At 44.0% G+C, this 26,631-nt stretch overlaps 8 protein-coding genes across 13 annotated transcripts; 4 read left to right on the top strand and 4 right to left on the bottom strand.

Annotated features, from left to right (window-relative positions):
* The first annotated feature begins 6,318 nt into the window (after positions 1-6,318).
* Positions 6,319-7,658, top strand: LOC6494935 (40S ribosomal protein S11). Of its 4 annotated transcripts, none has more exons than XM_001959329.4 (4): positions 6,319-6,363; positions 6,852-6,977; positions 7,051-7,256; positions 7,457-7,658. In XM_001959329.4, exons 1-4 carry the CDS (start codon positions 6,352-6,354, stop codon positions 7,578-7,580), a joined length of 468 nt encoding a protein of 155 aa, XP_001959365.2. In that variant the 5' UTR covers positions 6,319-6,351; the 3' UTR covers positions 7,581-7,658. The 4 variants fall into 4 exon arrangements, with proteins under 4 accessions (XP_001959365.2, XP_032305945.1, XP_044571106.1 ...); XM_032450054.2 differs by lacking the exon at positions 6,852-6,977 and adding an exon at positions 6,580-6,702; XM_044715171.1 differs by lacking the exon at positions 6,852-6,977 and adding an exon at positions 6,503-6,702 and having other exon boundaries at positions 6,362-6,442.
* Positions 7,659-8,179: 521 nt separating this feature from the next.
* LOC6494937 (proteasome-associated protein ECM29 homolog) lies at positions 8,180-14,707 on the top strand. Its single transcript, XM_001959328.4, has 9 exons — positions 8,180-8,284; positions 8,413-8,543; positions 8,652-9,532; positions 9,596-10,081; positions 10,142-10,608; positions 10,664-11,026; positions 11,086-11,721; positions 11,786-13,017; positions 13,074-14,707. The coding sequence occupies exons 1-9, from the start codon at positions 8,257-8,259 to the stop codon at positions 14,511-14,513; spliced, it is 5,664 nt and encodes a 1,887-aa protein (XP_001959364.1). The 5' UTR covers positions 8,180-8,256; the 3' UTR covers positions 14,514-14,707.
* Positions 14,608-18,367, bottom strand: LOC6495675 (probable cytochrome P450 6t3). Its single transcript, XM_001959327.4, is given in 3 exon segments — positions 14,608-15,076; positions 15,130-16,358; positions 18,254-18,367. Coding segments are annotated over 2 exon segments (1,500 nt in total). The 5' UTR covers positions 16,354-16,358; positions 18,254-18,367; the 3' UTR covers positions 14,608-14,800.
* Positions 16,588-18,669, top strand: LOC6494938 (probable cytochrome P450 6g2). The gene is made up of 2 exons (XM_001959326.4): positions 16,588-17,899; positions 17,961-18,669. The coding sequence occupies exons 1-2, from the start codon at positions 16,631-16,633 to the stop codon at positions 18,246-18,248; spliced, it is 1,557 nt and encodes a 518-aa protein (XP_001959362.1). The 5' UTR covers positions 16,588-16,630; the 3' UTR covers positions 18,249-18,669.
* LOC6495674 (cytochrome P450 6g1) lies at positions 18,600-21,169 on the bottom strand. Its single transcript, XM_001959325.4, has 4 exons — positions 21,056-21,169; positions 20,072-20,553; positions 19,210-20,010; positions 18,600-19,158 (listed from the first exon to the last, which is right to left on the bottom strand). The coding sequence occupies exons 2-4, from the start codon at positions 20,534-20,536 to the stop codon at positions 18,841-18,843; spliced, it is 1,584 nt and encodes a 527-aa protein (XP_001959361.1). The 5' UTR covers positions 20,537-20,553; positions 21,056-21,169; the 3' UTR covers positions 18,600-18,840.
* Positions 21,170-21,336: 167 nt separating this feature from the next.
* Positions 21,337-26,003, bottom strand: LOC6495673 (methyltransferase-like protein 25). Of its 3 annotated transcripts, XM_032450051.2 has the most exons (5): positions 24,796-24,935; positions 24,674-24,729; positions 22,816-24,425; positions 22,543-22,759; positions 22,173-22,302 (listed from the first exon to the last, which is right to left on the bottom strand). In XM_032450051.2, exons 2-4 carry the CDS (start codon positions 24,690-24,692, stop codon positions 22,553-22,555), a joined length of 1,836 nt encoding a protein of 611 aa, XP_032305942.1. In that variant the 5' UTR covers positions 24,693-24,729; positions 24,796-24,935; the 3' UTR covers positions 22,173-22,302; positions 22,543-22,552. The 3 variants fall into 3 exon arrangements, with proteins under 3 accessions (XP_001959359.1, XP_032305942.1, XP_032305943.1); XM_032450052.2 differs by lacking the exon at positions 22,173-22,302 and having other exon boundaries at positions 22,511-22,759; positions 24,801-24,938; XM_001959323.4 differs by lacking the exons at positions 22,543-22,759; positions 22,816-24,425; positions 24,674-24,729; positions 24,796-24,935 and adding exons at positions 25,380-25,571; positions 25,623-26,003 and having other exon boundaries at positions 21,337-22,302.
* LOC6494939 (small nuclear ribonucleoprotein F) lies at positions 25,036-25,389 on the top strand. The gene has a single exon (XM_001959324.4). It carries the CDS (start codon positions 25,036-25,038, stop codon positions 25,300-25,302), a length of 267 nt encoding a protein of 88 aa, XP_001959360.1. The 3' UTR covers positions 25,303-25,389.
* A 4-nt stretch (positions 26,004-26,007) lies between the features above and the next one.
* Positions 26,008-26,629, bottom strand: LOC6495672 (protein LTO1 homolog). Its single transcript, XM_001959322.4, has one exon. It carries the CDS (start codon positions 26,431-26,433, stop codon positions 26,008-26,010), a length of 426 nt encoding a protein of 141 aa, XP_001959358.1. The 5' UTR covers positions 26,434-26,629.
* Between the last annotated feature and the right edge of the window lie 2 nt (positions 26,630-26,631).

Below are 26,631 nucleotides of genomic sequence, written 5' to 3'. Positions count from 1 at the left end.
AAAAAATTTATACAACTAAGCAGGTGGAGTCTGTAACTTTTGAAGTGTGCACTTGGAATAATATTCTATAGTCTATTTAAGTGAAATATCTACAAATCATATGGTAATTTAGAGAAAAAATATGATAAAAAATATATAAAATGAAAAAATATAAAAAGAAACAATTTATAAAATAAATATATATTATTTTCAGTGTAAAAAGAAACCGTTTGCATGAGCTCGATGGCCGGCAAGCAAACAATAAACATTATTATGACTGGCACTGTCCGTATCCAAGTGCCGGGCACTTTATGCTGACTTCGAAAGGGAAAGGAGATGGGGTCGGATAAGAGCCGTAGAGTCCAGAGACCTGAGCCCAGTGTTCAGAGTCCGAGACCGAGTTAAGAGGCTGGCTGGACCATCTCCGACATAAAGTTTCATGACGTTAAGTGGATGATTATTTGCGATTACATGACGGCCGCCAAGGCAGGAACACGGATGCGAATGCGGGCACATCCTTGATATGCGAAGGACACTGGCCACACATCGCTGGCTTTTGCTGGCGATTTAATGAAGGTCCTTTCGGTGTTTACTGCCTCTCCTTTTGATTTTCCCTCCATCGCAGATGATTATGTGTTAATGTTCATTGCACGCGTATATTTTTTTATATCGATTGCCAAATTGGCTGCTAACAATTGATGTATGACGGCAATTACAAAACATGCATTACTCATCCAGTCAGGCGGGTCCGAGTCCGGGTTCGGGTCCGGGTCCGGGTCCGGGTCCGGGGTCCGAGTCCGGGCCAAAAGTTTCCTCATAAATGCGACTCGTAAATCTTTGTCGATGCTTACAATAGTTCTCTTTTTTTTTCAATGCAATGTGAGGGGGGGCTAGGATCCTACCAATCGAGGCATTTCAGCAACAGCCAAAGCCATAAACATGGGTCACTATTGTCCACCATGGATGCGCGACCACAACTGCGACTGCGACTGTGGTTTGGGGATATGGTTGCGGATGTGTAAGATGGGGTGGCTACTGATGGCGGATGCTGTTTTGGAATACATATGTATGTATGTATGGGGAAATGTAAGGCACAAATGTAGCTGCTGGCCCAGTTTCAGAAAATCAAATACCATCCAGGCTCTCTTCACATTAAAGTTGAAAGTCCTGCCTTTAAGAAAATCGATAAATTACTCATTTCCCTTCGAAGTTCTCACAAAAAGAGAAAACAGAATCCACTTAATTTTAATTTACACCCGAAGTTCGGATAAATCATGGCCACGTCATGCATAAATTTCACGATGAACAATGGCAAGAAAAAGTGTCTGTTCGTTGTTGCCTTTCTTCTGTCTGTTATCGATGGCAACAAGACCGATACTGACAAGGATTCTGGAGGATACCAGGACAAAAGAATCCGCCCCAATTAAACGGATACAGGCCGTACTATACTATGTACATGGATTAAATGGAATAGACATGTTTAATCAGTTTCAGGTTCAGTATTTCCACTTTTTTTCCACTCTGGCCTCCTATAGAAATGAAATGTAATCTTGGTCCTTCCTGGGCGTCGTTTGTCTGCCGCGACGACGCTTCAATTTAAGAAATTAATGCGAGTTTCTTCGTTTTTTTTTTTTTCTTCTTCTGTTCTTTATTTTTACGGCTTGCCAGCGGGCGCGGCCAATAAATCCACGCCTCACATGCCCCCGCGGCGCGGAGATAGACCAGGCAGCATGGCAGATGACCTGGCTCCGGAGCTTGCCCCACCCGAAAATTGTGCCAAGCCCCGGGTTGGGCCTCCAGGGCCTCCTGGGCCACGGTAACGGATGCGGCGCACAAAAATTCTGCCAAAAAAAAGAAAAAAATTACCTTAAAAGGAAAAAATTTGTACTTGGGACAGGCCAAGTCGCGTATTTGATGCGCTATAAATGAATAATTTAGTAAAAAAGTAAATTTAAAGCAAAAATAAAAGGGAAAGATGGGCCATCAACAAATTTACAAATGACTGAAGATGTTTCTCGGGGCCACAGGGCGTATGAGTAATGTGGCAGAAAGACTTAAAGGCTTAAGAGGTTTACTTTTTAAATATTTAAGTTATTTTGTGGAATATAGTGACTGTATAGACAACTTTTTTGATTTTTTACTTTGGTTATATTATTTGTTTATATTCTTTAAACCCCTCTATTCATGTAACACATGTCGTATACGTAATATTGATTTTATTATAAAAAAAAACTTAACATTTCATCGACTTAAGATCCTCCCTTTGCATTTAATCAAAGAATAATATCTGCTATAATTTCGTAATTTATAGGAATATTTTATTTACGAGAATATTGCGGCTTATGTGTATAAGTTTAAGAGCTCGTTTCAAATTCCACTTTTCATGCAGGTCCTTTTTATTGCCGTGCCTGGCATTGTTGTTGCTCTTTAATTGCGGACTCCAGGGCGCAGGCACTGGCACTGCCACTGCCACTGGCACAGGCATAGGCAGCGTTTTTACGGCCTTTTGTACGGATGCCGACGCCAGCCCGAGGTCAGGGGTGAAGGAGCGATAAGGAGGCAGGCGAACAGTGGCTATAAAACAGACAAAACCGACCCGTACCGACCCCGGGGTGTGGGGCCGTGCAACGCCACCACCCGCGGACGAATCAGTGGGTGGCACGTGTTCTGGGAGCACGAAAGTTTTTCAATTAGTTGGCCGGAGAGGGAAAGTTGCTGGTAGAGAGTCAGGGGAGCAGGACCATGGGCAGGCTTCATTAGAGTTATTTGCTGGACGATTTGGGAGCTTTTTCATATGGACGGTTTAGGCAGTCAAGTAGCGTTATTCCCTTGTTTTTCCTTAATTAACAAGAAATCTGACCAAATCCCGCCCCAAATAGACAGGGAAATGCTCTACTTTATTAGCATTGATTCCAATAATATTATGCCAGATCCCGTTGCCGTTCAATTAAGTTTTCATATAATTGACAAAAGCGGAAATTGACTTTGCTAATTTCCGTACAATCTGTCACTTTACCCTTGTCCTATATATATGTAGATGTAGTACATTATGTATTTGGATTAGTTAGTGTCCGAAATGTGTCCCGTTTTTCGGAGGATCTGACAACAAACCGATAGGAAAACATTTCCATCAATCTGAGGGTTGAACCCTTGCCTCTGGAATTTATTTGCAACTATTTGGGGAATGTTACGTATACGGAAAATTAACATAATTACAGCATGCAACCCTTTTTTGGTTTGGTTGGGGGGGGGGGGGGGGGGGGGGGGCAGGTTGGCAGGTAGTCATGACAACGCCCAGCCCCCTTAAAATGAACCCCCAAAAAACCCCAGCATCGTAATAATTTCTTGCATTTGGTTTTTACGAGGAGACAGAGATAGAGACAAATGGAGGATGGTGTGTAGTCTTACCAGCAAGCCGAACAAGCCGAGAAAATATAAAAAAAAGAGAGAGACCCTCAACCGCTCGATCTCCCCACGCGCAGCGCATAAATTTATTTGTTAAACAACCCACTGAACCAGGCGGTGGGTCTGGTTCGGGAGCAGTGGTTAACTGGGAACGGGATTCTGAGGATTGCTTAGGGGTGCTTAGGGGGTGGCAGCTCCAAGCCCCTGGGCTCAACCGCAACCCAGCTGCTGCTCATCAAAGTTGCATGGGTTGGAGAAAGGTGGTGGGTGGGGGAGAACCGCTGGCGAAAGTAAAACCAAACAAAGCATGCCAAAAATTATCTCGGTCACTTTTCAAATACACGTTCTCTGCCTTCCCTTACTTTCCATTAAAGAGGTTTTAGGGTTTGAGGGTTATGCACTGAAAAAGAAAGCTTAACTTTAATAGTTTTTATTTATTTCATACATTTTTATCATATTTCTAAACTATTTATTTAAGTACTAAAAAGAAAGCGATAGCTATCGGATAGCTATGTACTTTTTATGTAATTGGCTTATTTGTTTCTAGATCCAATTCCACTTCAATTAGTATAAATAAGGCAATGAAATGCCCAATTGAATTTGATATTTTTACAAAGATATCTTCCCTTTTTTTTAGCTAAATGGAAATTTAATTAGAGACCAATCGTTTATTTATAAAAAGTATCAATTTTCGGGAAATTGATATCGGAGACGATTTTTCCTGTGCAGGGAAATAACGGATCCGCCGCCACTCTCACCACAGATCCGCTTTGTTCCCTCCGCTCGAGAGCTGGAGACCTCCATTCCATTCATGGGGTCAATGGTTTTCGTCTCGTGAATCTGCTACCCTAATTTTCTGTTGGGGACTTTTTCCCACCCACTTTCAAGTTTTTAAGTATATGTATAAACTGTTGTTGAATACTACTAACCAACCACCCCAGCCTTCAGCCCTCTCTGCTGGCCACGTTGACAACACTGTTTACCTAATGTACCGTTAAGCTGCGCACTTGATGCCGTTGTCTTTGCTCTCTTTTTAGTCCCTCCGCAAGAAGGCAAGGAAATTATTTTCTTTATTTTAGGGCAAAAGCGAAAAGTTCGAGACTCCGACTTTAAAGTATTTAACAATATATGTATATATACAGGAGAGTTTGGAAAATGTATGCCAGCATCGAATTTAAATTGCTGACTGGCTTACTGGACGAACTTTGGCAGCCCGTAAAAGTTTTTTCATTTGCCCGGGAAAAACAACAATAATGGCAATGAGCATGAAATCATAATAATAACCGAGAGAAACAAAAGCGAAAAAGTTGTAAACTTTGTTGCTGCTGTTTATGATGTCCTGGGGCTTATTTAATCGATAATACCAAATGATGTCCCGAGACATAAGGCGCAGTATCGTAACTATGGGCCTGGTTTCAGTTACCTGCGGAATTTTCAAAGGAGGATAGATAGTGAAAGAGGGCTGGGGCTGAGGCTAGGGCTGGAGCTGGGAAAGAACCTTGACTGGATTAAGGCGAGGCGGCTGGGGGAATAAGCGACAGTAAAGGGATTTCATTGCCGTCACTCAGCTCGGCAAGGTGAAATTTCCGAGCATGGCGAAAGGCCGACAGGGAAAACCTTCGCCAGCTTCACACGCATGCCACGCCTAATGCACTACCTCCGTCCCCTTTGGCTGCTTTCCACTGGCAACCCCTTTTAGCAGGTTAAGGTCAGCAGCAGCAGCAACAACAGAAGCGGCAACAGCAACAGCAGAGGCAGCAACGTTTGCCGCAATTTTATGCTGCAGACATCTGCATTAACAATGGCAATGAAATGCAGTCAGCACCGAGAGCTGGGCAGTCCAAAGCAAGAGATGAACAGGAGAAAGAGCTGGAGCTGGAGCGGGAGCAACCTCCGTCCGTGTCGTTTAGCCGTAAACGGATTTATAGCAGCTGCTACATCTGCTGCAGCTTTTTCCTTGAAAGTGGGCGGCATTTCAAGGGCGCACTCCTGGCACTCGTTTATGTTGTCATTATTTTTAATCCGACATATTCCTTGGTGGGCTATGTGGGGAATTAGCGCACAGGCATTTGCTTTAAATGCCGGGAATTTGTGTTTCACTAAAAGAATAACTACAAGAGCAAGCCACAAAGGCGCATCTCTTCTCCTTCTTTTTTGTCCCTTGGCTAAGGATGCTGCTCAAGTGGTGCTATAGAAAATATTTCTTGGCTTCATAGGGAATCTTTGTCAATGTCAGCCATTATGAAGGTCAATAGCTGCGACAAACTATATGAATCAGCAATAACCAAATTGGTCGAGAGAATAGACAAATTAAATTGAAAAAGCTTTTCCACCAAAAAAGGTTACTAAGTTAGATTTATTTCTGAGTTAGTAGACTTACTCTTTCATCGCTGGCAACTGCTGAATACATTTTTTAAAGCTCGAAATATAAAATAACAGTATTTAGCCATTTTTATTTGAAAATAACCGTACATTAGTATTTCCCACTGTGCAGCAACACTATCGCCACCTAGCGGTAAGGTTTGCTTCTATTTTCGATAAATGCTTAATAACTAAAGTTAGTCACTAAACGAATAATTACTTATATGGGAATTAAGAAGTTGTGGTTACTATTTTAACCTTTTAAAATGCATAAATTCTTAGTTATTTTTAACGAGCTTTTGTTCTTTTCCATATTTTCTACATGGAATTTTTATCGATACTTAACAACATTGATAGATTATTGTCCACAAGCAACGGTTCATATTAAGCACAATTTGCTAAACATATTCTTTTATAATGTAGTTTTAAATATGGATTTCCTAGAATTTGTTATCTTTTATTCATCTTCGCGTTAAAAAACAATTCAATTTTAAAAAAGAGTTGCCAGTACTGTGTTGGCCTGCCAAACATCGATGTTATCGATGTTGTAAAACCAACGATGTTTCTCTACCTCACATCTCTAAGTCTTTCTTTCTTTTTTTCAACATGGCTGATCAGGTAAGGTTTTCAAAAACGCGTGAACAATAAATGAAAATAAGGCAATGAAGCAAGGAAATTGCGAAATGGAAATGTGCAAGTAAGTTATTGCTTGCAAATCAATGGACTGGACGGTGAAATATTCTGGAAACAATTCCAGGGAGTCAAAGCAGATGCGCCCTAACCCTACTTTTGCACATGCTGTCTCACAATGTGTACACGAAATGTATATTCCAGCAAACCGAACGAGCCTTTCGCAAGCAGCACGCGGTGGTTGTGGTGCGCCGCAAGAATCCCAACTTGAAGAAGCGGCCGCGCTTCTATCGCCAAATTGGCCTGGGCTTCCGAGCTCCGGCCGAGGTAAGAGATGCGGAGCAAACCGTTCTAATGTTGCGTCCCCCCGTTTGTTTCCATTTCATTGCCCCTGCACGCTGATTGTTGTTCCCGCCTGGCCAACGTATTCCACCTGAACCCGCCTGCCACCCTGTACCCGGTTCCAAACTAACCAGAACGAGCGCGCCTTCCAAAAACAATTCGGTGTGAACTTGAACCGTAAGGTCAAGCCCGGCATCACCAAGAAGAAGGTCCTGCGCCGTTACCGCGATGTTGGTCTGGGCTTCAAGACCCCCCGTGAGGTGATGCTAGAAACTCTCCCACCTGAGCGCCATTTAATTCCCTTACTAATCTTATGGTTTTTCTTCCAAATAGGCAATTGATGGCACCTACATTGACAAGAAGTGCCCCTGGACCGGCGATGTGAGGATTCGTGGCCGCATCCTGACCGGTGTTGTCCGCAAGGCTAAGATGCAGCGTACCATTGTCATCCGTCGTGACTACCTGCACTTTGTGCGCAAATACAGTCGTTTCGAGAAGCGTCACCGAAACATGAGCGTGCACTGCTCGCCCGTCTTCAGGTAATAATATGGATTTGATAGATTAATTATTAACTATTCTTTGATGATAAAATCATGACGGTCTTCATAAAACAAATTGCTGAGGAACCTTGACTCTTTTCACAAAATGTGAAAATACTGACATTTACATATACAATAATTCCTTTTATTTTGATTATAAATAATATGAATTTAATGTATTTTCTTTATTTCTATTGCAGGGATGTTGAGCAAGGCGACATTGTCACCATTGGTGAGTGCCGTCCTCTGTCCAAGACTGTTCGCTTCAACGTCCTGAAAGTGAGCAAGGGCCAGGGATCCAAGAAGAGCTTCAAGAAGTACTAAATGTTGCGGACGACTATTCGGAAAAGTTCATATTTGTAGCATTTATTCTTTTTGAATAAAAGTAAAATGTAAATTTAACCATTCTTGTTCCGATTTTAGTTTTTTTTTTCAGGCATTTTCAGGATTTAGCGCTCTTCATTTCCCCAAAAAGGTGTGTATTTAAAGAAAATGTTTATTAATATTTGAATTTGGCATTCTGATGATAAAATCATGACGGTCTTCATAATACAAATTGCTGAAGAACCTTGACTCTTTTCACAAAATGTGAAAATACTGAAAATTATCAAAAGAAATGTTAAATGTTTAAATAACTGATGAAAGTAAACTAATAATTTATTTATATTTGTTGCAGGTTTGAAATCTGAGACCCAGAAGACTTAAATGGAATTTATTTTTGAATTTATATTTCAATTTAAATAAAAAATTAGTTTTACTTCCCAATTATAAAGTTGCGTTTATTGGGGGGTTACTGTTTTCCAAATGGGTTAAAGCATCTTGCTTATCAGTCAACTTATTTATTTGCCTACCACAAGAATAAAATTATTTTTAGCTTTTCGGATATTCATTATTCGCGCCAAGTTTTCATACTTCCAGTATTGTAAAGCTTTTGAAAAGTTCACACTTGGCACTTGCCAATTACTACCTGGTAACACTGAAAAGGAAAAACAACAACAAAATGGAAACTGGACCAAACGCAGAAATTGGTAAAATTTGATTTATCATTAATTCCAACCAAAACACAGTATTGGATGGCATGGTTGTAGCTAGAAATGCAGTCGGGCTTAAAATCTTTAGAACATTTGAATAAAATGAATAACTATTTTGCCTGCAGAGCTTCTGGAGCGCGTTCTCCTGCGTCTTGGAAATGCAGACTCCGATGAAAAACTGGAGTCTACGGTGGGAAAATTCTTGGCCCCCGTAATCCTGAAGATGAACTCGCCCCACACCGCAGTTCGCACAAAGGCAAGTAATCTGGTCTGGCCGTGACTAGCTAGGAGATTTCTACCCCTTCTCCAACAGTGACGCTGCAAAATTTGGCTGAGTAATGTAATGAACCCTTTCCGTTGACAGGTCGTGGAGGTTCTGACCCACATAAAACGACGCCTCTCCTCCAGAGGACAGGTCCAGATCCCCGTCGAGGCACTGCTGGATCAATATGCCGCCGAGGACAGCAGCACCTTCCTTAAAAACTTCGCCATCATATTCATCGCCATGGGATTTCCGCGTCTTCCGCTGGAAGAGCAGACCGCTTTGGCAAGCAAAGTAGTGGGCAGCGAGAGTAAGCTGGAAAACTACCAGGACAAATTGTTTTCGCTGCTGCTGCCCATTCTGTCAGACATGAAGATCCCAGACGATCCGGCTAAGCGTTCAAAGCTTCTGGATCTTGAAACCAAGCCAATCATTGGTGCCAACTTTCTCTCCCTGCTGCAAGATGTACTCCTTCTCCCATACGGCATCACACAGGACCAAGAAGTTCCTCCGGGCCTCAGTCCTTTCAGCTTTAAGCGAATCATTGCCAATAACTGGCGTGCCGAAGATCTGGAGAAGGTTAAAAAGGGAATTGTTCGTTTCCTTTGCGGCAGCGTTTTTACGGATGTGCAAATCTTTGTGCCCCTGGTGGTGGCATCTGCAGATACTCGCTTCAGTGTAGCCACTCCAGCGATCGCGGAGTTGAGCAAACTTTGCACTATGCTGGACTTTAGCAACCCCGCAGTTACGGCTCCTCTGTATACCCTCTTTGCTGGGAACCAGAACAAGCTGACGGATTACCAGACGAGGCCATGTTGCGCCAGAGTCCGCCAGAAGCTGCTTCAATACCTCATCAAATGCCGCGGTAAGAGCATCAACGTGACCAAAGGCCTCCAGGTTATCTTCGACGGTTTATTTGGAACCAACACCAATCAGAAATGCAAAGTGCTGGCCCTGCAGTTTGTGGAACTTGTGCTCAAAGAGTAAGCTTAGTATTTTACCTTTTTTTTAGCAAAAATCAGACCATTATATATACATTTTTGCAGTGGTCCCCATGAATTAGTCTCCAAAGTATCGAAAGTAATCTTAACCGGCATCACCAAAGTCATTGGACGCGACTCCACCGAACCAATTGATGTACAGAATGCCGCGTATTCTGCATTGGCCCAGCATGCCCGCAGTTTTCCTCAGGATGTCAGTCAGGATCTAAAGCTGGTACTGGGGTACTTCAACAATCTTGCCAGTAGCGCACCCGAACTGCACTCATCCATTCGGGAGGCGCTCGTCTCCATGGCCCCAGCTTTTGCTTGGAAAACAAAAGAAAAAACTGATGCGATGGAGATAGATGAGGATACCGATCCGTCCGCTGTTAAGTTGGACGGACAGCAGCATCTGCTTTTGGCCATGCTCCTGGACAATGCCGAGTCCAAGATCCAAATAGTCCAAAATGTCACAAGCGTGTTTCTCACCAGCTGTTATCCCGAATACTATGCTCCTGCCAGATACTTGTTGCTTCTTATTGCAGGAGAACGGTAAGAGGGACTGAATTTTAAACAAAAATTAATTAATGAACTTTTATTATGTTATTTTAGAAACTCTCTTCGTGAAAATGTCACTTCATTTCTGTATGGAACCTCAAAGAAGGATCACGTCAACTACAATATGCTGTCCTCCATTGAGCAGGTCGGAAATCGCATCAACAGTGAATCTATCAGTGACTTCAATCACCTGTCTCTGGAACAAAGACGAGTAGTACTACCCAGCTTCACAGTTATGATGGCGCATGTCCACGATATGGCCAACAAGCGTTTGAAAAAGAGCAACACCTGCGTCACAGTGGGCCGCACCAAGCTACCCTACAGCTTGGAGGTGTACGAGGAGCTCCTTGATTACCTTCGTCTGTGTTTGTGGTACTCGGCGGGAGTGGTTTCTGCTCCAGGTGACGAGAAGTACACCCAAGACCTGCGCAACTACATTAAGTTGCACTATGATGAGGAGGAAGGCAATGCCTTGAACCAGTATGTGCAGTTTGTTCAGCGCGGAGTGGAGGCCAAGAGAAGTAAGTGAGTCACATTGTAGATAAATGAAACTTTATTTACATTTTCTTTCTTTAGGCGAGTCTAATCTTATTTGCTTGTATGATCTGCTGAATGCCGCTCCGGAACTGTTTGCTGCCAAGCAGCTACATCTCTTAGAGCCCCTTGGTAACTCCTTGAAGGATGTCTCCGAGACCATGCGCATTCATGTTGCTCAGGTTTATGGCATTCTGTGGGCCTTCGGGCTGTCGGACGAAAAGTTCGATGAGGAGCTCGACGATTGTTTAAAAAATCTGTCACAAAAGACATTGGAGCACAAGCATGGCTGGCTCCTGGTGGTGGGACACACATTCAACCGAAAGATAGCAATGCTCAAGCAGTCTCAAAAACCCAAAGACTATGCGACATGGCCGCAGTTTGTAAATGCTGTTAAAATAATCTGTGAGTTCTTATGATTTCTAAAAGAAATGTTTAAATAATGGTTGTCCTCTGAATTTTAGCAAAAACTCTGTGCGAATCCCAATGGCTGCTTGTTTCGGCAGCAGTTAAATGCATTTCCATGATCGGCAAAGCTGTGGAGATTCCCAATGTAAAGGTTGAGATTCAAGTGCCCAGCAACGATGCAGATGAAGACGAGGAAATGACGGACTATAAAAGCATCGACACATCAACCAAACTGCTCATCTTTGGCGTTGTATTTCAACTTCTGAGGAGCTCGTCAGCGCGCCAAAAAATCAGGGAAGACGCGGCCAGGTGCCTGGGTTATTTGGCCATCGGGGATGGTGAGCACTTCACAAAACGCAATCTGGAAAAGTTCCTCACGTTGGCTAAGGAGCAAAAGGATGCGGCACTGAACATAGCCATCTCGGAGGCCATCGTTAATACGCTTTGTGGCTATGATGTGAATAAGGGACAGCCCGATGAAAAATTCGTAAATGTCCACTTCAGTGATGCGGACTTTGAGGAGTTCCTAAACTCCTTGATCCGTAAAGTTACGGAACCCAATATTCACTCCCGCCAGGCTATATCCGTGTGGCTACTGGCTGTGGTGAAGCATTGTAGCCAACGGCCGGCTATCCTGGCTAAGAAGGAGCTGCTGCAATTCGCATTCACGGAGCTTCTATCAGATGATAGCGGTGGGTTTTTTAATTTATTGATGTATTTATTCATTGACTAACCTATTGACGTTGTCCTGCGTAGAATTTGTACAGGATGTGGCCTCACGAGGCCTGGGACTGGTCTATACCCTTTCCGATTCCACCAGCCAGACGGATCTGGCTAATTCCCTGCTGGACCAACTTATTGGAGGCAAACGGAAAGTCAACCAGGTCGCGCCGGAGACTGAACTGTTCGCTGAGGGCATGCTGGGGAAAACGCCAACAGGTGGAAACATTACAACATACAAGGAATTGTGCTCCCTGGCCTCAGATCTCAACCAGCCGGACATGATCTATCAGTTCATGCAGCTGGCCAACCACAATGCCACCTGGACCAGTAAGCTCGGTGCAGCCTTCGGATTAAAGACACTATCCGCTGAATCCCGACAGAAGATGCAGCCGTATCTGGGTAAAATAATTCCTCGTCTATACCGCTACAAGTATGATCCGACACCCAAGATTCAGAACTCCATGATCTCCATTTGGGACACCATTGTGAGTGACTCCAAGGAGGTCACAGAACGCTACTACTGGGAGATCCTGCGCGAACTTCTCGACAATCTAACCTGCAAGGAATGGCGAGTCCGTATCGCCTGCTGCTTGGCTGTGAGGGATCTGCTGAAGCGTTCCAATGGCCTCAAGTTGCGCTCGGAAGAGCTGGTGCGTGGTGGAAAATCCGCCGATGCTATGGAAGTGGACGAAGTTCCCGAGCCAGAGCTAAAGGAGCTATGGTTCCAACTGTTCCGGGTGATGGATGACATTCATGAAGGAACAAGAGTGGCGGCCCACGGCACTGCCGCTTTCCTGAGCAAGCTGTGTGTCATTGCTGCCTCCGCGGATCATGGAAAATCTGGCACAGCAGTAGCTGCCTCCATACTTCCATACCTATTGGATACTGGGGTTGGGCACAAGGTGGTCGAAATTCGAAAGGTAAGCATCAAAACCATTTCCGATATGATCGATTCCTCGGGCTCCCTGATTGCTCCACATCTGGCCACCTTGATTCCCTGCCTACTGCGCGCCACTGGTGAGCTGGAGAACGCCAAGCTCTCCTATGTTTCCACTCGTTTGGGGGCTGATAACGAGGCCCAGGAAGCGGTTGACACTCTGAGAGCAGAGGCCGCCAAGTCTCACCATACGATGGAAGCCATTGGAAAGTGCGTTCGCTACATCGACTATCCTGCGCTGGAGAAGATGACACCCGAAGTTCTGGAACTGATGAAGAACAGCGTGAACTTGGGCACAAAGATCGGTTGTGCCCACTTTGTCTGTCTGGTAAGGAATTATATTTATATTTTTGAAATCTAATTTCATTTCAATGACTTTTTCAGATCAGCATTCGTTTGGGCAAAGAGATGACCCCGGTGGTGGGCAAGTACATTAGAGCATGCTTGGTGGGCATCAAGGATCGCAATCCCACTGTCCGCAAGTACAACGCCAGCGCCATTGGCCACATCTTGGGCTTGGCCAAAGAGCAGTCCATCAAAAGTTTCTTTGCCAAGCTGGACGAGATGTATGCAGACCAGCCGAGCAACCGCTCCATTGCCCTGACCATCCAATCGATTAACAAACGCCATCACGAACTGCTCAAGGACTATATGGACAGTATGCTCCCGCTAATCTTCTTCGCAATGCATGAGGAATCCAACGAGGAATCAAAGGCCAACGTGGAGCTGTGGAAGGATTTGTGGACTGATGTAAGCCCGGGGGATGCTGGCATCCGTCTCAATCTGCATGTGATCATTCCGAAGCTGGAGGCCTCGCTCACGGATGCAAGTTGGTCGCGTAAGGCGCAGGCAGCGAATGCCATCCAAACCATAGCAACTCGCCTCAGTAGTTCCCTGGAGGAGACAGACCGAGTGCGGCTTATTAAGCTTCTACTAAGTGGCCTCCAGGGTCGAACTTTTGAGGGCAAAGAGCGCTTGCTGCAGGCTCTGGCCGGACTCTCGAAGGGACTGAACCGCAACCATGAAATCGGGCCAAGTGTTATCGATGCGGCAATGCGAGAGGCACGGAAGCGGGAACCGATCTACCGTACAAAGGCACTAGCTTCATTGGGCGACATTCTGGATCAACTTGAGGCGGATCGCTTCGAGGAGGTGTACAACATGACCTGGAACCTGCTGGAGAAGAAGGAGCTGAGCAGGGACTCTGATGACGACGATGAACCCAGTACTAGCCAGAGCCTGACGGCCGACGAGCGCAACAAGCGGGCTCAAACGCTCAACCGACTGAAGGAAGTGGTTTGGGAGACATTGGGAAAATCCTGGCCACGCCACTCCATCGAAACCCAGCACCGCTACGAACTATTTTTAGCCGAGAACTGTACGGGTATTTTGGCAGAGAGTACTCGTCCTGTGCAGGTCAGTCTACTGGCAGCCATCACCAAATATATTGAGCGGCTCCACGTCTTTGATGAGTCCGCTCAGGTGCCCGATCTCAGCCAGATCAATCAGGAGAAGAAGATAAAAACGGATACACCACTGCCCCAGACTCGTGAGGCCATTGTCGAGAAGATCTGCACTGATGTCCTTGCTGCGGTGACCCTTGCGGCCGGGGTTCCCCACACAGGCCTAAAGAAGGAAGCTCTCAACATCGTTCTAATGCTGATTAAGCGACTAAGTGGCCCCAAGAACGAGCCAGCCTTAGCATTGGTCCAGAAGAACTTTGAATCGAATCTGGAAAAGTATCAGCGCGATTCGGCACCCGAAATTCGCTGTCGTATCAAGGACATCGAAGATAAGTTGAGTAAACTGCAGACAGGAAACTAAAACAGGCGGCCAAACCCCCAGCTGTGGCTAGAGTACAGAAACGGAGGTGAAGTCTGGAAATAAAACATCTAACATTGGCTGAAAGTAACTTATATTTTAAAAACGGTTTACGATAATATAAGATGGGACTCAAAGACACCATTTGTAATTATAATATATTAACTACGAACTATAAAGGATTTGATTTAAAAGAATACTATGTTTCTGATGAGATCTCTTAATTAGGAACTTTTTGTTGAAGGATTATATATCGTTTTTGTTATCCACCAGTTAGCCAAACTACTACTCTATTCCCTGCAGAACCTAAGGTATATTTCATCCCGGGACTCCAGCATAAAGGTTTTGGGATTGAATCGGATTTCTTTCACTGTCCGGGAGCACATCTCCACCCTGTACAATTTCAATATGTGAGCGATCCCCAGTTTCAACTGCAGGAGGCCCAGGCGACTGCCAATGCAGCCATGTGGCCCAGCTCCAAATGGGATATAGGTCATGGGTTTTATGTCCATTACTCTTTCTGGAGAAAAGCGTTCGGGATTAAACCGACAGGGATCGGGTCAGTACTGAGAATGAGATGGTAAAGTAAAAAGAAACTGACAAGATGGTAGAGACTCACCAGTTCGTCACGGTGTAAGCCTAAGATTGAGATATACGCCGGCATTCCAGGTGGCACCACAACGTCCACATGCGGCTGCAGGGAGAAGCCTTCTTTATCCGGACTTGTGCACTCCCTGTTAATAAATGCAGCGGCTGGATAGAGACGCAGTGCCTCCAGACACACCATTTTTAGGTAGGGTAGAGTCATAAGTGTCTCGTAGCTGAGGTGGGAGCTAGTCAAGAAGGCATCGCTAAGTTCGCTCCTTAGCCGCTCTTGGAGCTCCGGAGCCTTGGCTAGTTCATAAAGAGTAAATCCCAGCAGCGCCGAGGATGTTTCGAATCCAGCCAAGAGAATGATCCCCGCCTGGGAGGCTATGAAATCTGGATGCTGAGAGTAGTGGTCAGAAGAGCGCGACAGCTGGAAGTTTTGCAGCTGGTTGATCAGATCCCCCATCCTCGTTTCCTGATGCTCATCCACTAGCTTCCTCATGAACTGTCCATAATCCTCGCTGAAAACTTTGGCTCCCAGAAGATTTGCCCACTTTGGTAGGAAGAAAATGGTCATAAAGTCCACGACCTTGCGTATATTAGGATTAAACAGTTCCTTGGTCTTTTTGAGTAGAGGAGATCGCCCCTGACGCAGTCCACCCACATCCTGGCTGTAGAAGAGATTGCCTGTGACATCTGTGGTATAAAGCTGGCACATCTTGCCGAGCGGCAGAACTTTCTCCGAACGATGTCCCATTTTGCGATCCAGGTAGTGCTCCAGATCGTCAGCCACTCGAACCATTTGGGGATACATTACCTCCCTCAGGCGACCACTCGTGAAGAGCTGGGACATGCACTGACGGCTCTCCTTCCAGTTGTGATACTTGGCCAGTGGCAGAGTCAACGCACCCATAAAATCTCCAGCGTCCGCCGCCTCGTAACGATTCAGGAAACTATTAAAGTTCTTTATCAGCACCAGACGAATCAGCTCCGGATCCCGAATCATCAGAGCCGGAGTCTGGAATACAAAGAAGCCAACTATTTTGGCTTTTCCACATCGTGGATCCGAGTGGATTTCGTGGAAGAGATCTCCAAAGGAAATGCGTAAGAAGAGCAGCTTCCCGAGGTGACCCAGAGGAGACCAACCGGAAATGGGTAGATGTGGAATCCCATGTCTTCTAAAGTAGTCGTACTTCTGACGCAGCCAAAGGTGTATGGCCAGAATTGTGAATAGCATCAGGCAGAGGAACATCATTGTAACTGTGGGATAAAATACACACATTTTTTAGTTTTAAACTAAAAACTAAAATAACCTTGTTCATGAATCTTCCCCAAATAGCGCATTTCCATAAAAAAAGAAAATATCCAAACCCACTTAGCATCACAATGATAGAACTCCCCATTCACATTCGAGATTCAAAGTCAGAACTGGCTACTATCTAGATGCTCCAAAGCTGTGTTTCCTGCCGCTTTTTAACCCTTCGTTTCTGGCTGGGATCGAACAGTTTTTCAAAACATTTGGAAGCGTCGACATGGCACTGGGACTGCTGATCCTCGTGGTGATCCTTTTAACCACAGCCTGTTGGCTCCTGCAGCAGCACTACTCATACTGGAGGCGAAGAGGAGTTCCTGAGATCAAGCCCAGGTGGATAGTGGGCAACCTGATGGGACTCCTGAATATGCGAACCAGTCCACCGGAGTTTATAGCCCAGCTATACAACCACCCTGAGGCGGAAAACGAACCGGTTGTGGGCATACATCTGTTCCATAAGCCAGGGTTGCTCCTAAGGGATCCTGGCTTGATCAGAAAAATTATGGTTAAGGACTTCGCCAAGTTCAGCAATCGGTACTCCAACTCCGACCACAAAGGCGACCCGTTGGGCTCCCAGAACATCTTCTTTTTGAAAAATCCTGCGTGGAAAGAGGTGCGTCTGAAGCTATCGCCGTTCTTCACCAGCAACCGACTGAAGAACATGTTCCCGCTGATCGAGGAGGTGGGTGCCAGTCTGGATGCCCATCTGCGCCAGAAACCACTGCACAATGAACGGCTCCGCTGCTTCGACATTGAGGCCAAGGAGCTATGTGCTCTCTTTACTACGGATGTGATTTCCACAGTGGCCTTTGGAGTACAGGCGAATAGCTTCACGGATCCGAATTGTGAATTCCGCCGACATGGTCGATCCGTCTTTGAGTTCACTTTGTTGAGGGCAGCGGAGTTCACGTTAGTGTTCTTCCTGCCCCATTGGGTGCCGTTTTTTGGTTTCAAGGTAGTTCCGGCCGAATCAACTCGTTTCCTGCGAAAAACCATCAACTATGTCCTGGACGAACGTGAAAGATCGGGACAAATACGTAACGATCTCATCGACATCCTCATCGAGTTCCGTCGGAACACCCAGCAGGCCAAGGCCAAGGGTGTCAAGGATCAGTTCGTCTTCGAGGGCGACATCCTGGTGGCCCAAGCAGTACTCTTTTTCACCGCCGGCTTCGAGTCCTCCTCCTCCACCATGGCCTTTGCCATGTATGAGCTCGCCAAGGATGCAGATGTCCAGCAAAGATTGAGGGAGGAGATCAAGGAGGCTCTGGTGGCGAGCGGCGGTCAGGTGACCATGAAGATGATCGAGTCCTTGGAGTACATGCAGATGATTTTAATGGAGGTCCTGCGCATGTATCCACCTTTGCCCTTTTTAGATCGCGAGTGCACTTCCGATGATCTCTACTCCCTGGAACCATTCCATAACTTTCAAGTTCCCCACGGGATGCCTGTCTACATACCTTGCTATGCCCTACACATGGATCCCCAGGTAGGATTCTTAGTTTCTTAATCTTTAAATATTAAAGTGTAAGTCCTTCTTTTTCGATTAGCATTTCCCGCAGCCCAGAAAATTCCAACCGGAGCGATTTTCCGCCACTAACAGGAAACTGCACACACCCTACACCTACATGCCCTTCGGCCTGGGACCCCATGGATGCATCGGGGAGCGTTTCGGGTTCCTTCAGGCCAAAGTGGGACTCGTAAGCCTTTTAAGGAATCACCTCGTTACCACTTCGGAAAGGACTCAACGACGTATGCAGCTGAATCCGAAGGCTATGATTACCCAGGCCAAGGGAGGCATTCACCTGAGACTTGTACGCGATCCTCTTGGAATCTAACTCACTTGACGGGTATGAAGTTTAATGGAAAGTTTCGGGATTTTCGAGAGCAGAGTATCCAACCAAATCTGAACGAGTACTAAGCCGGAGATGTTGCGTGTTTTGTCATTTAAAAAATTCAACTGGTGTCGCATCTTGAGGGTAATTTTATTGACATGTCGCGTGTTTATCCATCGGAGCAGAGGAGATGCCTCATTTCTGACATAGGTGATCAATCTTCTATATAAATAATATATAAACCCATGCAAATTAAGAGTCATTTATAAATTTATTTTATAATCTTAGACAGATCTACTTTGTTTGTTACGCTTTCAATTTGAAGCGTTTAAAAACAGATTTGCGAATATGTAATAACAGATTATATTTGTATTTATTGGTGGCGCAATTTTCCAGATTTTCCAGTTTAAAGATTAAATGCAATTTGATAACAATTCCGACTTTGATTCACTAGACGAAGCGCCGCATTCGGACACGGATTATATTAGAATTGTAAAAAAACATAAACATATGACAGTTGTCAGAGGGCTATTACCCTGACAGCTAATCACTGGCCCTATCGCTAGGTGGTACAGCATCTCTACTAGAATGAAGTTCACACTGATTGGTTCGAATCGCGCGCACCGACGTCATAGAGACTGTCGTTGACGACCTCCAGGTGGATGCCGCCATCGGCCTGGAGCACGAACCCCTTGGGATCGAACTTCATCTGCTTCATGGTGTCGGCACAGTTCCGGACCGCGTGATTCTTGAGAAAATGTACCAGGCCCAGCTTGCTCTGGAGCAGGCCAATCCTACTGCCGATGCAGTTGTGGGGTCCAGCGCCGAAGGGCAGATAGGCCATAGCCTGGATGTTCTTACGGTTCTCGGGAGAGAAGCGCTCCGGATCGAACTGGTTGGGATTGGGCCAATACTATGAAAGCAATTTAATTAGTAATTTTAATTTAACAAGTTACTTCATTACCTTTGGATCGCGTTGCAAGCCAAAAACTGGTATAAACACTGGAGTTCCATTCTCGTAGGAGAAGTCGTAGAAGGGCTTCAATGATAGATCTGGCTGACCCTGGACACTTTCGTATTCCCGATCCAGGAAAGGCAAGACCGGATACAAGCGGAGAACCTCATCCACAACCATGGACAGGTACTCCAGGCTCTGGATCTTTTCATAGGATAAGCTGCCACCACCTTCTAACAGGGCCTCGTGGATCTCTTGGCGCAAGCGGTGTTGCATCTCCGGATGCTGGGCTAACTCGTACAGGGCGAAGGACATGGTAGAGGAGGAAGTCTCAAAGCCAGCCGTGAAGAACACACCGGCTTGGGCCACCAGGAAGTCCTGGTTACGAGCATAGTGTGGCTTAGACGGTTCTGCAGCCGCCTCCTTCCGTAAAGCCACTAGAACATCAATAAGGTCGTTGCGGACGAAGCCCGTACGCTCCCGATCCTCCAGCACATGACCAATGGTGGATCTCATAAAGTAGGAGAACTCCGGGGTGAAGAAACGGATACGGAGAAGGGAGACCAGTTTGGGAAGGAAGAAGGCCACGAAGAAGTCCTTGGCACGCGAAACATTAAAAGTAAAAAGCTTCCGTCCATGATTACGGAATTCGGCATTGGCGTTTTCCAAACTGTTGGCCCGGATGCCATATGCGATAGTGGCAATGCTATCGGTGGAGAACTGGGCGCAGATCTCCTTAATCTCAGTGATGTACTTTCCAGAGCTCTCCTCGCCGTGTCTTTTCAGAGCTGCCTCCAGGTCTCTGCCAATCTTGGAAGGTAAAAGTAGGAACTAAATAAAGAAACAGCTAATAAGTTACTCTAAATAGTACCTCTTGCATCAGTGGATACATCTGTTTGACCTTTCCGCTTGTAAAAACAGGAGTCAGCTTGGTGCGGATGTCCTTCCAATGGTTGTTTCTCACAAAGAACAGATTGTTGTAGCCCAAGGGATCTCCATGTGGATCGCATTGGGCGTAGCGGTTGTGGAATCGATTAAAGTCCTTGATCAGGACGGACTTGATCAAATCCACATCGCGGATAATCAGACCGGGCTTATTCAGGGCGTAGATGCCCACGACAGCTTCGTCCTTAGCCCGAGGATCATTGTAGATATCGGACAGGTAGAGTCCAAATGAGGTCTCCAATTTAAAGGCTGGCTTTGTGTTGCCAATAATTGGCGTGGGTGGAATATAGGGGATGCCCTTTCGCTGCCAGTAGGTGTGGTTACGTTGGAACCACAGGTAAACCGCCACCAGGGCAGCCACCACAAGGAAGAGGGCCTCAGTTAAAACCATCTCAGGATTGGATTATTCTAAAGTTGAATTTTAAAAAATATATTTACTTTAGGGTGATATTTAGTCTTATTACTATTATTCTTTCGTTGTTTACTACAAACTCTTCACTTTTGGTTGTTGATAACATATCACAAAGTTAGTTAAATATCATTACCGAACCTTATCAAACAAAAATATGAATTTTAGCAGTTAGACAGGGGGTCCAAGTTTATTTGGACAGGTACTTTGATAATTTATAGATTAATGACACAGCAACAATCTTTAAAAGATATTTAAACAACAAAACATTAGAATCACATTTATGAAAATGGCATTGAGGTTTAAGGACATTTTTCAACTAAAATATTTATTTTACTCCTTAACTCCTTTATTTTACTCCTCTTTCTGACTATTCATTGCAGGACTCTCTGCAGGACAATGAATCCACATTCTAACAATACACATTTACATTCTTAAGTCCATTTTCGTGTTATTTAAATCCGATTATAATAATTTTCAATCAATTTTCTTGCTGCTGACCTTATTAGAAACTTGTTTCTCCGACAAGTTCAAGGATTTTTTTTTAATAAAAAAATGCTAGGCTATCTGGCAGCCAACCGACAATTAAAGCACTTTGACAACTAAATGAATTTAAACTGTGCTAGTCATTTTATACCCCAGTCGGCTTCCAGAGATAGCGATTAGCGGCAAGTTATATTATATATTACTGGTGTGGTGAATAGAAAGATTAAAAATATAGAACAAAGATGGGCAATTACTGATTTTTACGCAATAATAAAAGTAAAACTAACTTGCAAAAAATTTATATTTTATTATAAACCCTCTTTAATTTATTTAGAACAAATTATAACAATTTCTGCTTAAGTAAAAGTAGAGGGCTTAATAGAAACAATTGCAAAATGTCTGGGCGATATTACAGGATCAAATAAATCAATCAGATAGCTTCGTTCATAGCCCAATTCCTTCAGGTACAACAGGCGGTCCAAGAGTATCAAACTCTCTAGAACAGGAGCAAAGGACATGCGTACAAGGTAGAAAAGGTCCAAATAATGCTTTTCCATTGCGTATTCTTGCAATATTGATTCTAGTTCCGTATCCTCGATGGCTGCTAACCAAGGCGCGTCTAATTTTGATGCACATTTCTTTACGTATTCCTTAAAGTCCTCAAATTTACGCACTTTACCCACCTGAAGTTCGTTCTTCAGGTGCGGAGCATGCCGGCAAACCAGAACTTCTAGAAGAGCTCGGTAATACAGAGTCATATTAGGCAATTCCTTGGCAGCCAAGGTTCTTTCTATAGACTGAGCTGCCAACATCCTGGCATTGCGTCCAAGGCGAACCTTTTTCAGCTGCAGATACTGACTTAGTGGAAAACCGAAATCTGATTGCATGTCCATTAAAGCCTTATTACCGAAAAATTCATTCGTAGAGTAGCGCTCTCTTAGCAAATGATAGCAGCAACCTATGTTGCATAGTATTCGGCAATCGGATTGGGCGTGGAAAACTTGCAGGCAAGTGGAAGCCAAATTTCCACAGGTATGAAGACCAGTTAGACAAATTTCGCTAGTTTCTTTCTTTGAAAAGTGTTCTTCCAGCAATTCCCCAAAGTTGATTTCGGTGGTTATAAATCGAGCCGTTGTTTTATAGTTTTCCAGAGCTGGTACTGTTTTAGAAGAATCTCTGGTAGGCGATTTCTTACCACGCCTCTTCGGCGTGATGCCCTGGCTTTGGAGCTCAGCTCGTTCGGTAAGGCCATTCCAAGCGCGCTGAAACAAAGAACAAATTGAATTAAAACACAAATTTAAAATTCAGTTGGGCGGCGATAAACTTTAACTAGAACGTTTTCCAACACTAAAACATATCAAATATCTCCCATCTAGAGCTGGAAAAACATCGATGTTCGGTGACATCGATGTATTCGATGTTTTAAGGGGAAAAAATCGATTATAATCGATTATCGAAGTTTAAAAACAATTTTTTTTTGGTTAATTTCTAAATTTATTTACAGGAGATCAATCATTCAGAATTCATATAGGAGATCAAATCAGCATTTTTGTTCAAAAACAAAAGCTTATCCACAATTTTTGGCTTTAGACAGCTTCTGCGGTCACTTATCAGTTGGCCGGCTTTACTGAAGGTCCTTTCGGATGCAGTAGATGTTGCTGGCACGCAAAGGTACTGCTTTGCAGTAGCTTTGAAAGGTTCCATTTCATTTGGGCTCATCTATAAAATAAATCATTGAATTTTATATAAAATTTCGGGATTTCAATTAAAAATACCTTATAAAATGTTAATGGGTTGCAATCCTCTGGAGAGTTGGAAACCTCGAGGTATTGCCGCAGAGCTATTATAGAGTCTGCTCTGGAAGACTTGATTTTTTCTCCAACTTTTTGGCTCAAGAAGGTAAATTGTTTGTTCTCCGGCTGTGGAGTTGGTGGTGTTGGCGCATCGTGGTTGAATTTGGACATTTTATTGTATAGTTCAATTTCGAGGGCTTTAGCTGCTTCGTCCGCATTTGTTTGCGAAAGAAAGCCGAACTTTTTAAAGCGTGGATCCAAAATTGTCGCAAGTCTAGCTACTGTCCGTGTTTCGTAGTGGCTCAGGCGTTCTGACATACGTTTTTTGAGGTACTGAAACGTTGCTTTTCCTTCAGTTGTTATTATTATTTTCTCCATGTCCGCCATTTTTTTATTAAGCTCACAAATCAAAGGAATTACAATTGAAATGGTCACCTCCTTCTCATGCGAAGTCGACTTCGTTGCATGCTCAAAGGGTTCCAATATCTTAATGAAGTCTTCCAGCATTAGAACTTCATCTGCTCCCAATGGTTGTGGGGCCTTTGGAATGCCTAATAGCACTGCTGATATATGTGTGTTCGTAGTCAATATGCGCTGCATCATGTACAAAGCAGAGTTCCAACGCGTGGGCACCTCCTGAATTAGACTATAAGCGGTTTCACCTTGTGCCTTCTTGAATTTTTCATAGGCGATTGTGCTGCTTTTAAAATAGTTCACAATCCTCTTGCATTTTTGTAACACTGGAGTCAGCATTGGAAGTTTAAGCGTATCTTGGATCAAAAGATTTATGCTGTGTGCAAAACAAGGAAAGTTTTTTATTTGCAACAAGTCACATGCCTTTTTCATGCTAGCGTCATTGTCTGTTACTATTGATGTAACTTTTTTTAAGACATTCCACTCTGTCAATATAAGGTTTAATGAATCCGCAATAGTAAGAGCAGAGTGGCTTTCAGGAGTTACAAGTTTCTCTGTTGACAACACTGCTGAGTGAAGTTGAAAAGATGGTAAGACAAAGTGTACTGTAACCGTTAAATAACCCTCATTGGCTTTAGATGTCCAGCAGTCCGTTGTAATCCCAACGTGATCTACCTGCTCTAATGATTTTTTGAGTTTTTCCTTTGAGGCCTCATACTCATTGTTTAAGATAACGTTACGCAAATGTGTCTTACTTGGCAACTTGTACAAAGGATCCACGCACTTCATTAAATTAACAAATCCGCGATCGGTAACAATGCTAAAAGGTTGCATATCCAATGCTATCATCCTCATTACAGCTTTGTCTATAGCGATTTTTCGAGCAGAGGCATTTGAGTATTGCTTAGAACTTTCAAGAAATTTGTTCATGCATGGTGAAACTGCAATGTTTTCTGCTTGCTCTCTTATAGGATGTGCAGTTCTCAAATGCTGCATCAAATTGCTGGTATTTCCAGATGTTTTGAGGACCTTTCCACATTGCATACAAGACGCGGTTTGATTTGTTCCCTTCTTAAAATAATTCCAAACTATTGAAATTTTTTCCTTGCGCTTGTTATTCGAAATTGAGATTTCTTTGTTTTCTTCGTTTTCCACGTCGCCCAACACATTCGAAGTTCCTGTAATGCAAAATAATATTAATTTATGAACTTATAACAAATGTTCTAATAGTTGTATGTATGTATAAATATGTGTAAAGCATTAAACATATATGTATAAATATATACATATATATGGGTCTAACGCAAATAAAGATGTATAGATGAATGCATTGTAGAATTAGAGTAGAATTAAACACATTTCTACCCATACATGCATACATGCATACATACAAATATTCATTTTACAACAGTTTCATCAAACTTACTTTTTAAAAATTTGTCCATAATTCTCCCACGATGACTGCCAACACCACCAATTACTCTATTAAAATGAAAAATAACAATGGATTAGTTTTTGTTAATAATATTCATTTTAATTTTCACTTACCTTACCACGCGTTGATGCTTCCTCTTTTATTCGGCTGCAAGTGACGATAATCGATGTTGAAAACTAAAATATCGATGTTGCTAAATTTTCGGCAACATCGATATATCGATGTTACATCGAGGTTTTTTCCAGCTCTACTCCCATCTCCATACATCTCTTCTTCTTCCTCACAACGCCGGCGCAATTTTCACGCATTTTCTTGTTTTTCTTAAATAAAGTAGCAAAAATCAAATAAACACAATGTCGGCTGGTATGCCCATCAACCCCAAGCCTTTCCTGAATGGCCTCACAGGAAAACCGGTGCTTGTGAAGCTGAAGTGGGGTCAGGAGTACAAGGGCTTCCTGGTTTCCGTTGATGGATACATGAACATGCAGCTGGCTAACACCGAGGAAGTTATTGAAGGCTCCGTCACCGGCAATCTCGGCGAAGTGCTCATCCGCTGCAATAATGTGCTGTACATCAAGGGCATGGAAGACGATGACGAGGAGGGCGAGATGCGAGATTAGCATGAATGGAGGAGCCACCACTACTTAGCCTAAGACTTATGAAATAAAGCTATATTTATTTTGTAATAAAACAATACCTGTAATTTACGATTTCGGCTTAGAGCATTCTCCGTGTTTGCAGCATTGGCATCGATTCCGAGCACGTGGTGACCATACTGGAGTGCCAGGCGAGAGGACAAGTAGCCCTTTCCATCGCCAGCATCCACAATATAACAGCCCTGATTGGAGTTTTTAACAAGATGATCTACTAGAGCCGCCGTTAGCTCGACCTGGAATAAAAGGTATTATAATCTCGAAGGATAATAGCTTCTCAAACTTACCTCGTGACATTTTTTGGCGCTCATGAACTCACGAATACTCAGTTGAGTGGCGTTTTCCGGCCCATCTATAAGTTGATCCACGGTGGTCAACAATTCCGAATGGAAGGACAAGCGCTCTTGTTCTCCTTTGGATAGAAAACTTTCCCATTCTGGGAACTTGCTTGTACTTTTGCCAGTTTGCCAAAACAACTGTTCCATGGCCAGCTCAAGGTCTTCCTTGCAGCCGATTTCATTCCTTAAGGCAGCGGGGATAAAAGTACCCCAATGAAAATCCGTCAGAAAGTTAACCATGTGGCAGTTGACAAAATCCCAGTGGGGGTTCAGGAACTCGATCAGACCATCAAGGCGTTTCTGCAGTTGGGGCACTCCCACCCTGGACATGATGCTAGAAACTGTAATCCTTACGTTCGGAGCTAGATTGGTTTGGAGATGAAGATTCAGTACTTTTCTTAGTTCCCAAGAGAGCACGAAGACGACGATGGGTGTTTCGAATAGTTTCTACGGCTCCGATAATGTCTGCTTCCGGGTCGTTTGTACGGGGAAACTCCTCAATAAGCCCACGAAGTTGTTCCAGACTTCGCTTCACTTTCTCTGTGTGATTTAATTGCTGCTGGGCCACCACTTGACCCAGAATCCTTCCGAGCTCCTCGCCTAGTTTTACGCCTTGGGCGTATCCGAGACGGTAGCCCTCCTCGTTGCCCTGCTCCTGTCCGTCAGCTAATCCCTCGTCGTAACCCTGGCGAGCGTGCTTCTCCTCCGTCAAAACAATATCGTCAAACAAATCGTTAATATCCCGCGATGGAGTGGACATTATTTGAATCTCTCTCAGTTCCAGTGCCTAAGGACTCCTGTATGGCCTTTATTTTGTAGCTTTTTAAATATATAAAAGTCCTTTCTGAACAGTTTATTCAGTTATTTATTTAAATGCAGTTTAATGTATTTTAACATCTTTAACCAAAATGTGTTCCAGCTTTGATAGTTTTACAACACTATAGACAATTTAACAGAG

Source organism: Drosophila ananassae, chromosome 3L (genome assembly GCF_017639315.1).
Source record: "Drosophila ananassae strain 14024-0371.13 chromosome 3L, ASM1763931v2, whole genome shotgun sequence".
NCBI lineage: Eukaryota > Metazoa > Arthropoda > Insecta > Diptera > Drosophilidae > Drosophila > Drosophila ananassae.
The sequence above is the reverse complement of the archived record's forward strand: the minus strand, read 5'-3'. Positions and strand labels throughout refer to the sequence as shown.